Source organism: Lampetra fluviatilis, unplaced genomic scaffold, assembly GCF_964198595.1.
Source record: "Lampetra fluviatilis unplaced genomic scaffold, kcLamFluv1.1 SCAFFOLD_928, whole genome shotgun sequence".
NCBI lineage: Eukaryota > Metazoa > Chordata > Hyperoartia > Petromyzontiformes > Petromyzontidae > Lampetra > Lampetra fluviatilis.
Genome location: NW_027620704.1, coordinates 3,873 through 15,000, shown reverse-complemented (window position 1 = coordinate 15,000; position 11,128 = coordinate 3,873). Strand labels below are relative to the sequence as shown.

Genomic DNA, 11,128 nt, shown 5'->3' with positions numbered 1-11,128 from the left:
CAGAGACACTCACTCAGCCACGCACTCAGTCAGCCACTCACTCACCCACCCAGCCACTCACCCACCCACCCACTCACTCACCCACTCACCCACCCACCCACTCACTCACCCACTCACCCACCCACCCACTCACTCACCCACTCACCCACTCACCCACCCACCCACTCACCCACCCACCCACCCACCCACTCACCCACCCACCCACCCACTCACCCACCCACCCACCCACTCACCCACCCACCCACCCACCCACCACTCACTCACCCACCCCAGCCACTCACCCACCCACCCACTCACTCACCCACTCACCCACCCACCCACTCACTCACCCACCCAGCCACTCACCCACCCACCCACTCACTCACCCACTCACCCACCCACCCACTCACCCACCCACCCACCCACCCACCCACTCACTCACCCACCCACCCACCCACTCACTCACCCACCCACTCACTCAGTCACTCAGTCACTGAGTCACTCACTTACTTACTCACCCACCCACCCACTCACCCACCCACCCACCCACCCACTCACCCACCCACTCACCCACTCACCCACCCACCCACCCACTCACCCACCCACCCACCCACCACTCACCCACCCACCCACTCACTCACCCACCCACCCACCCACCCACTCACTCACCCACCCACCCACCCACTCACTCACCACCCACTCACCCACCCACCCACCCACCCACCCACTCACTCACCCACCCACCCACCCACTCACTCACCCACCCACCCACCCACTCACCCACCCACCCACTCACCCACCCACCCACCCACTCACCCACCCACCCACCCACCCACCCACCCCACCCACTCACTCACCCATCCACCCACCCACCCACTCACCCACCCACTCACCCACTCACCCACCCACCCACCCACCCACTCACCCACCCACCCACCCACCCACCCACCCACTCACCCACCCAACCACCCACCCACCCACCCACTCACTCACCCACCCACCCACCCACTCACCCACCCACCCACCCACCCACTCACCCACCCACTCACCCACCCACCCACTCACCCACCCACCCACCCACCCACCCACTCACCCACTCACCCACTCACCCACCACCCACCACTCACCCACCCACCCACCCACTCACCCACCCACCCACCCACCCACCCACCCACTCACCCACTCACCCACTCACCCACCCACCCACTCACCCACCCACACTCACTCACCCACCCACCCACCCACCCACCCACTCACTCACCCACCCACCCACCCACCCACTCACCCACCCACCCACACACTCACTCACCCACCCACCCACCCACCTTGCTCCACCCTGCTCTGCCCGCTGTACATGAAGGCGGGAGCGTCGCTAGCGGCGGTCTGAGCGTGACGCACCAGCGGACGCAGCTCCAGGACATCCTCCGCAGTGAAGGCGGCACGCTGGTCACCGTCCATGGGGTAGTCTCGGAGACGCAGCTGCGGACACGTGGGGGGGTGAGGGTCACGTGGTGAGGGTGAGGGTCACGTGGTGAGGGTGAGGGTCACGTGGTGAGGGTGAGGGTCACGTGGGGGGGTGAGGGTCACGTGGTGAGGGTGAGGGTCACGTGGTGAGGGTGAGGGTCACGTGGTGAGTGACACGCTGGTCACCGTCTATGGGGTAGTCTCGGAGACGCAGCTGGGGACACACGTGGTGAGGGTCACGTGGTGAGGGGGAGAGACACGTGGTGAGGGTCACGTGGTGAGGGGGAGAGACACGTGGTGAGGGTCACGTGGTGAGGGGGAGAGACACGTGGTGAGGGTCACGTGGTGAGGGTCACGTGGTGAGGGTCACGTGGTGAGGGTCACGTGGTGAGGGTCACGTGGTGAGTGTCACGTGGTGAGGGTCACGTGGTGAGGGTCACGTGGTGAGGGTCACGTGGTGAGGGTCACGTGGTGAGGGTCACGTGGTGAGGGTCACGTGGTGAGGGTCACGTGGTGGTGAGAGACACGTGGTGAGGGTGAAAGACACGTGGTGAGGGTCACGTGGTGAGAGACACGTGGTGAGGGTGAGAGACACGTGGTGAGGGTGAGAGACACGTGGTGAGGGTCACGTGGTGAGAGACACGTGGTGAGGGGGAGAGACACGTGGTCGTGAGAGACACGTGGTGGTGGTGGTGGTGATGGTGGTGGTGGTGGTGGCGGTGATGGTGGTGGTGATGGTGGTGATGGTGGTGATGGTGGTGGTGATGATGGTGGGGGTAGTGGTGGTGATGGTGATGTTGGTGATGGTGGTGGTGATGGTGGTGGTGATGGTGATGATGGTGGTGATGGTGGTGGTGGTGATGGTGGTGGTGATGGTGGGGGTAGTGGTGGTGATGGTGATGTTGGTGATGGTGGTGGTGATGATGGTGGTGATGGTGGTAATGATGGTGGTGGTGATGGTGGTGAGTGACACGTGGTGAGAGACACGTGGTGAGGGTCACGTGGTGAGTGACACCTGTATTCCCATCTTGATGCAGACCTCCCTCAGCATGGAGACTTTCTGCAGAGAGAATTTCTCCACTGCCTCATCCACTCCCTCACTACACTCAGAGCGGGGGGGGAGAGGGTTTAATCACCCAGCCACTCACTCACCCAGCCACTCACTCACTCAGCCACTCACTCACTCACTCACCCACTCACTCACCTACTCACTCACTCAGCCACTCACTCATCCACTCCCTCACTACACTCAGAGCGGGGGGGGGGGGGGGGGGGGGTTTAATCACCCAGCCACTCACTCACTCAGTCTGCCACTCACTCACTCAGCCACTCACTCACTCAGCCACTCACTCAGCCACTCACTCAGCCACTCACCCACTCAGCCACTCACTCACTCACTCATCCACTCACTCACTACACTCAGAGCGGGGGGGGGGAGAGGGTTTAATCACCCAGCCACTCACTCACTCAGTCTGCCACTCACTCACTCAGCCACTCACTCACTCAGTCACTCACTCAGCCACTCACTCAGCCATTCACTCAGCCACTCACTCAGTCACTCACTCAGTCACTCACTCAGTCACTCACTCACCCACTCACTCACCCACTCACTCACCCACTCACTCACCTACTCACTCACTCAGCCACTCACTCAGCCACTCACTCAGCCACTCACCCACTCACTCACCCACTCACTCACCTACTCACTCACCTAGCCACTCACTCAGCCACTCACTCAGCCACTCACCCACTCACTCACCCACTCACTCACCTACTCACTCACCTACTCACTCACTCAGCCACTCACTCATCCACTCCCTCACTACACTCAGAGCGGGGGGGGGGGGGGAGGGGGGGGTTTACTCACTCACTCAGCCACTCACTCACTCAGTCAGCCACTCACTCAGCCACTCACTCAGCCACTCACTCACTCAGTCAGCCACTCACTCAGCCACTCACTCACTCAGTCAGCCACTCACTCAGCCACTCACTCAGTTACTCACTCACTCACTCAGTCACTCACCCACTCAGCCACTCACTCAGTTACTCACTCACTCACTCAGTCACTCACCCACTCAGCCACTCACTCAGTCATTCACTCACTCACTCAGTCACTCACTCACTCAGCCACTCACTCAGCCATTCACTCACTCACTCAGTCACTCACTCACTCAGCCACTCACTCAGCCACTCACTCAGCCACTCACTCACTCAGCCACTCACTCAGCCACTCACTCAGCCACTCACTCAGCCACTCACTCACTCAGCCACTCACTCAGCCACTCACCCACTCACTCACCCACCCACCCACCCACACTGTCACCCACCCACTCACCCACCCACCCATCCACTCACCCACCCACCCACTCACCCACTCTACAACAAGCCCACCCATTCACTCACCCACTCACCCACCCACCCACTCACCCACTCACCCACCCACTCACTCACTCACTCACCCACCCACCCACCCACCCACCCCCACCCACCACCACCCACTCACTCACCACCCACCCACCCACCCACTCACCCACTCCCACTCACCACCACTCACCCACTCACACCCACCCCCCACTCACTCACTCACTCACCCACCCACCCACTCACCCACCCACCCACTCACCCACCCACCCACTCACCCACCCACCCACCCACTCACCCACCCACTCACCCACCCCCCCACCCACCCACTCACCCACCCACCCACTCACCCACCCACCCCCCCACCCACCCACTCACCCACCCACCCACTCACCCACTCACTCACCCACCCACTCACCCACCCACCCACTCACCCACTCACCCACCCACCCACCCCCCCACCCACCCACCCACCCACTCACCCACTAACTCACCCACCCACCCACTCACCCACCCACCCCCCCACCCACCCACTCACCCACCCACCCACCCACCCACTCACCCACCCACTCACCCACCCACTCACTCATCCACTCACCCACTCACTCACCCACTCACCCACCCACTCACCCACCCACCCACTCACCCACCCACCCACCCACTCACCCATTCACCCACCCACCCACCCCCCCACCCACCCACTCACCCACCCACCCACTCACTCACCCACTCACTCACCCACCCACTCACCCACCCACCCACCCACTCACCCACCCACCCACTCACCCACCCACCCACCCACCCCCCCACCCACCCACTCACCCACCCACCCACCCACTCACCCACCCACCCACTCACCCACCCACTCACTCACCCACTCACCCACTCACTCACCCACTCACCCATCCACTCACCCACCCACCCACCCACTCACCCACCCACCCACCCACCCACTCACCCACTCACCCACCCACCCACCCCCCCACCCACCCACTCACTCACCCACTCACCCACCCACCCACCCACTCACCCACCCACTCACTCACCCACTCACCCACCCACCCACCCACTCACTCACCCACCCACCCACTCACCCACTCACTCACTCACCCACTCACCCACCCACCCCCCACCCACCCACTCACCCACCCACCCACTCACCCACTCACTCACCCACCCACTCACCCACCCACTCACTCACCCACTCACCCACCCACCCACCCCCCCACCCACCCACCCACCCACTCACCCACTAACTCACCCACCCACCCACTCACCCACCCACCCCCCCACCCACCCACCCCCCCACCCACCCACTCACCCACCCACCCACCCACCCACCCACTCACCCACCCACTCACCCACCCACTCACTCATCCACTCACCCACTCACTCACCCACTCACCCACCCACTCACCCACCCACCCACTCACCCACCCACCCACCCACTCACCCACCCACCCCCCCACCCACCCACTCACCCACCCACCCACTCACTCACCCACTCACTCACCCACCCACTCACCCACCCACCCACCCACTCACCCACCCACCCACTCACCCACCCACCCACTCACCCACTCACTCACCCACTCACCCACCCACTCACCCACCCACCCACTCACCCACCCACCCACTCACCCACCCACTCACCCACTCACCAGTCCACCCTGAAGTTGTAGTACCCCATCGCCTCCACTGCGATCATCTCCCACAGCAACCGCGGACTCAGCCCCGTCCACCCCAATGCGCTCAGCCCGGCCTGCCACGAGCCGGCCACAACACCCCTAGCCGCCGGCTCCGGTGAGGGTGGTGAGGGTGGTGAGGGTGGTGTGGCTGACTCTTGTGAGGGTGGTGAGGGTGGTGAGGGTGGTGTGGCTGGCTCTGGTAAGGGTGGTGAGGGTGGTGTGGCTGGCTCCAGTGGTGTGGCTGGCTCCAGTGGTGTGGCTGCCTCCAGTGGTGTGGTTGACTCCGGTGAGGGTGGTGAGGGTGGTGAGGGTGTGGCTGGCTCTGGTGAGGGTGCTGAGGGTGGTGAGGGTGGTGTGGCTGGCTCTGGTAAGGGTGGTGAGGGTGGTGTGGCTGGCTCCAGTGGTGTGGCTGGCTCCGGTGAGGGCCTGGCCGATCGAGACCGCCGCAACCAACGTCCGGTGTGGCGGGCGTCGTGGTGGTGGGGCTGGCGGGGAGCCTGGTGTTGTGGCCGGGTGGAAGGTTCGTGGTGGTGGTGAGTGTCGTGGTGATGTTGGTGAGCGTCGTGGTGGTGAGTGTCGTGGTGATGTTGGTGAGCGTCGTGGTGGTGTTGGTGTTGTGGCCGGGCTGGCGTGTCGGGTGTTGGGGCCGGGCAGGAGCCGAGGAGGCAGCTGAGGAAGTGGGCGCAGCAAGCGGAGAGCGCCGAGACCTCCACCTGCTGCGGGGCGGTAGCAGCAGCAGCATCAGCATCATCATCAGCAGCAGCAGCAGCAGCATCATCAGCAGCAGCATCAGCAACAGCAGCAGCATCAGCATCATCAGCAGCAGCAGCAGCAGCATCAGCATCAGCAACATCATCAGCAGCATCAGCATCATCAGCAGCAGCAGCATCATCAGCAGCAGTATCAGCAGCAGCATCAGCAGCAGCTGCAGCAGCAACATCATCAGCAGCAGCAGCATCAGCAACATCATCATCAGCAGCAGTATCAGCATCAGTAGCAGAAGCAGCAGCATCAGCAACATCATCAGCAGCAGCAGCATCAGCATCATCAGCAGCAGCAGCAGCAACAGTAGCATCAGCAGCAGAAGCAGCATCATCAGCAGCATCATCAGCAACATCATCAGCAGCAGCAGTAGCAGCATCAGTAGCAGAAGCAGCAGCATCAGCATCATCATCATCAGCAGCAACAGTAGCATCAGTAGCAGAAGCAGCAGCATCAGCATCATCATAAGCAGCAGCAGCATCATCATCATCAGCAGCATCAGCAACAGTAGCAGCAGCAACATCATCAATGTGAGTCCACCTGTAGGCACGAATGAGTTGGTGGGTGAGTGAGTGAGTGAGTGGGTGGGTGAGTGAGTGAGTGGGTGGGTGAGTGAGTGGGTGGGTGAGTGAGTGAGTGGGTGAGTGGGTGAGTGGGTGAGTGAGTGGGTGTGTGAGTGGGTGAGTGGGTGAGTGAGTGGGTGAGTGGGTGAGTGAGTGAGTGGGTGGGTGAGTGAGTGAGTGAGTGGGTGAGTGAGTGAGCAGGTGAGTGAGTGGGTGAGTGGGTGTGTGAGTGGGTGAGTGAGTGGGTGAGTGGGTGAGTGAGTGGGTGGGTGAGTGAGTGAGTGGGTGGGTGGGTGAGTGAGTGAGTGGGTGAGTGAGTGAGTAGGTGAGTGAGTGGGTGAGTGAGTGGGTGAGTGAGTGAGTGAGTAGGTGAGTGAGTGGGTGAGTGGGTGTGTGAGTGGGTGAGTGAGTGGGTGAGTGAGTGAGTGGGTGTGTGAGTGAGTGGGTGGGTGAGTGAGTGAGTGGGTGAGTGGGTGTGTGAGTGGGTGAGTGAGTGGGTGAGTGGGTGTGTGAGTGGGTGAGTGAGTGGGTGAGTGAGTGAGTGAGTAGGTGAGTGAGGGGCTGTGTGGGTGAGTGGGTGGGTGAGTGAGTGAGTGAGTGGCTGAGTGGGTGAGTGAGTGGGTGAGTGGGTGTGTGAGTGGGTGAGTGAGTGGGTGAGTGAGTGAGTGAGTAGGTGAGTGAGGGGCTGTGTGGGTGAGTGGGTGTGTGAGTGAGTGGCTGAGTGGGTGAGTGAGTGGCTGAGTGGGTGAGTGAGTGGCTGAGTAGGTGAGTGGGTGAGTGAGTGGGTGAGTGAGTGGGAGAGTGAGTAGATGAGTGGGTGAGTGAGTAGGTGAGTGAGTGAGTGAGTGGGTGTGAGTGAGTGGCTGAGTAGGTGACTGAGTGAGTGGGTGAGTGATTGTGTGTGTGATTGAGTGAGTGGCTGAGTGAGTGGGTGGGTGAGTGGCTGAGTAGGTGACTGAGTGAGTGGGTGAGTGAGTGAGTGTGTGAGTGGGTGAGTGAGTAAGTGAGTGAGTGAGTAGGTGAGCGAGTGAGTTTACCCTACCTGAAGGTACAACCGCATGATGTGAGTGAGTAGGTGAGTGAGTGTGTGGGTGAGTGAGTAGTTGAGTGAGTGAGTGGGTGAGTGAGTGGGTGAGTGAGTGAGTGAGTGGGTGAGTGAGTGGGTGAGTGAGTGAGTAGGTGAGTGAGTGAGTGGGTGAGTGAGTGGCTGAGTAGGTGAGTGAGTGGGTGAGCGAGTGAGTGGCTGAGTAGGTGAGTGGCTGAGTAGGTGAGTGAGTGGGTGAGTGATTGTGTGTGTGAATGAGTGAGTGAGTCTGTGAGTGAATGGCTGAGTAGGTGACTGAGTGAGTGGGTGAGTGAGTGGGTGACTGATTGTGTGTGTGATTGAGTGAGTGAGTCTGTGAGTGAGTGAGTGGCTGAGTAGGTGACTGAGTGTGTGAGTGGGTGAGTGAGTGGGTGAGTGAGTGAGTGATTAGGTGAGTGAGTAGGTGAGTGACTGAGTGGGTGAGTGAGTAAGTGAGTAAGTGAGTAGGTGAGTGAGTGTGTGAGCGAGTGAGTGTGTGAGTGAGTGAGTGAGTGTGTGAGTGAGTAGGTAAGTGAGTGAGTGAGTGACTGAGTGGGTGAGGGAGTGGCTGAGTAGGTGAGTGAGTGAGTGAGTGGCTGAGTGAGTGGCTGAGTGGGTAAGTAAGTAAGTAAGTAGGCGAGTGAGTACGTGAGTGAGTTTACCCTACCTGCAGGTACAAGCGCATGATGTGAGTGAGTAGGTGAGTGAGTGTGTGAGTGAGTGAGTGTGTGAGTGAGTAGGTAAGTGAGTGGGTGAGTAAGTGGCTGAGTAGGTGAGTGAGTGGGTGAGCGAGTGAGTGGCTGAGTAGGTGAGTGGCTGAGTAGGTGAGTGAGTGGGTGAGTGAGTGAGTGAGTAGGTGAGTGAGTGTGTGAGTGGGTGAGTGTGTGAGTGAGTGAGTGTGTGAGTAGGTAAGTGAGTGGGTGAGTGAGTGGCTGAGTAGGTGAGTGAGTGGGTGAGCGAGTGAGTGGCTGAGTAGGTGAGTGGCTGAGTAGGTGAGTGAGTGGGTGAGTGAGTGAGTGAGTAGGTGAGTGAGTGTGTGAGTGAGTGAGTGTGTGAGTAGGTAAGTGAGTGGGTGAGTGAGTGGGTCAGTGAGTGGCTGAGTAGGTGACTGAGTGGGTGAGCGAGTGAGTGGCTGAGTAGGTGAGTGGCTGAGTAGGTGAGTGAGTGGGTGAGTGAGTGAGTGAGTAGGTGAGTGAGTGTGTGAGTGAGTGAGTGAGTGTGTGAGTAGGTAAGTGAGTGGGTGAGTGAGTGGGTCAGTGAGTGGCTGAGTAGGTGAGTGAGTGGGTGAGCGAGTGAGTGGCTGAGTAGGTGAGTGGCTGAGTAGGTGAGTGAGTGGGTGAGTGAGTGAGTGAGTGAGTAGGTGAGTGAGTGTGTGAGTGAGTGAGTGAGTGTGTGAGTAGGAAAGTGAGTGGGTGAGTGAGTGGGTCAGTGAGTGGCTGAGTAGGTGAGTGAGTGGGTGAGCGAGTGAGTGGCTGAGTAGGTGAGTGGCTGAGTAGGTGAGTGAGTGGGTGAGTGATTGTGTGTGTGAATGAGTGAGTGAGTCTGTGAGTGAGTGGCTGAGTAGGTGACTGAGTGAGTGGGTGAGTGAGTGGGTGAGTGATTGTGTGTGTGATTGAGTGAGTGAGTCTGTGAGTGAGTGAGTGGCTGAGTAGGTGACTAAGTGTGTGAGTGGGTGAGTGAGTGAGTGGGTGAGTGGGTGTGTGAGTGGGTGTGTGAGTGGGTGAGTGAGTGGCTGAGTGGGTGAGTGAGTGGCTGAGTAGGTGAGTGGGTGAGTGAGTGGGTGAGTGAGTGGCTGAGTAGGTGAGTGAGTGGCTGAGTGGGTGAGTGAGTGGCTGAGTGGGTGAGTGAGTGGCTGAGTAGGTGAGTGGGTGAGTGAGTGGGTGAGTGGGTGAGTGGGTGTGTGAGTGGGTGAGTGAGTGAGTGAGTGGGTGAGTGGGTGGGTGAGTGAGTGAGTAGGTGAGTGGGTGAGTGAGTGGGTGAGTTGGTGGGTGAGTGAGTGAGTGGGTGGGTGAGTGAGTGAGTGGGTGGGTGAGTGAGTGAGTGGGTGAGTGGGTGTGTGAGTGGGTGAGTGAGTGAGTAGGTGAGTGAGGGGCTGTGTGGGTGAGTGGGTGTGTGTGTCAGTGAGTGAGTGGCTGAGTGGGTGAGTGAGTGGCTGAGTGGGTGAGTGAGTGGCTGAGTAGGTGAGTGGGTGAGTGAGTGGGTGAGTGAGTGGGAGAGTGAGTGAGTAGATGAGTGGGTGAGTGAGTAGGTGAGTGAGTGGGTGTGAGTGAGTGGCTGAGTAGGTGACTGAGTGAGTGGGTGAGTGAGTGAGTGTGTGAGTGAGTGAGTGATTAGGTGAGTGAGTAGGTGAGTGACTGAGTGGGTGAGTGAGTAAGTGAGTGAGTGAGTAGGTGAGCGAGTGAGTTTACCCTACCTGAAGGTACAACCGCATGATGTGAGTGAGTAGGTGAGTGAGTGTGTGGGTGAGTGAGTAGCTGAGTGAGTGAGTGGGTGAGTGAGTGGGTGAGTGAGTGAGTGGGTGAGTGAGTGGGTGAGTGAGAGTAGGTGAGTGAGTAGGTGAGTGAGTAAGTGAGTGAGTGATTGTGTGAGTGAGTGAGTGTGTGAGTAGGTAAGTGAGTGGGTGAGTGAGTGGCTGAGTAGGTGAGTGAGTGGGTGAGCGAGTGAGTGGCTGAGTAGGTGAGTGGCTGAGTAGGTGAGTGAGTGGGTGAGTGATTGTGTGTGTGAATGAGTGAGTGAGTCTGTGAGTGAATGGCTGAGTAGGTGAGTGAGTGAGTGGGTGAGTGAGTGGGTGAGTGATTGTGTGTGTGATTGAGTGAGTGAGTCTGTGAGTGAGTGAGTGGCTGAGTAGGTGACTGAGTGTGTGAGTGGGTGAGTGAGTGGGTGAGTGAGTGAGTAGGTGAGTGAGTAGGTGAGTGACTGAGTAGGTAAGTGAGTAAGTGAGTGAGTGGCTGAGTAGGTGACTGAGTGTGTGAGTGGGTGAGTGAGTGGGTGAGTGAGTGTGTGAGTGAGTGAGTGACTGAGTAGGTAAGTGAGTAAGTGAGTGAGTGACTGAGTGGGTGAGGGAGTGGCTGAGTAGGTGAGTGACTGAGTGAGTGGCTGAGTGAGTGACTGAGTGTGTGAGTGAGTGAGTGTGTGAGTGAGTGAGTGAGTGAGTGACTGAGTGGGTGAGGGAGTGGCTGAGTAGGTGAGTGAGTGAGTGAGTGGCTGAGTGAGTGACTGAGTGGGTAAGTAAGTAAGTGAGTAGGCGA

The 11,128-nt window shown here is 59.5% G+C and overlaps 1 protein-coding gene across 1 annotated transcript in view; it reads right to left on the bottom strand.

The window, feature by feature from the left end:
- Positions 1–8,558, bottom strand: part of LOC144954273 (clustered mitochondria protein homolog) — an 8,764-nt gene extending 206 nt beyond the window's left edge. Inside the window, exons 1-4 of the mRNA XM_078884805.1 lie at positions 8,548–8,558; positions 5,466–6,208; positions 2,459–2,543; positions 1,305–1,458 (exon numbers count right to left, since the gene is read on the bottom strand). Coding sequence (XP_078740931.1) covers positions 1,305–1,458; positions 2,459–2,543; positions 5,466–5,512 — 286 coding nt within the window. The 5' untranslated portion in view covers positions 5,513–6,208; positions 8,548–8,558. The remainder of the gene's footprint in view (positions 1–1,304; positions 1,459–2,458; positions 2,544–5,465; positions 6,209–8,547) is intronic.
- Positions 8,559–11,128: the final 2,570 nt, after the last annotated feature.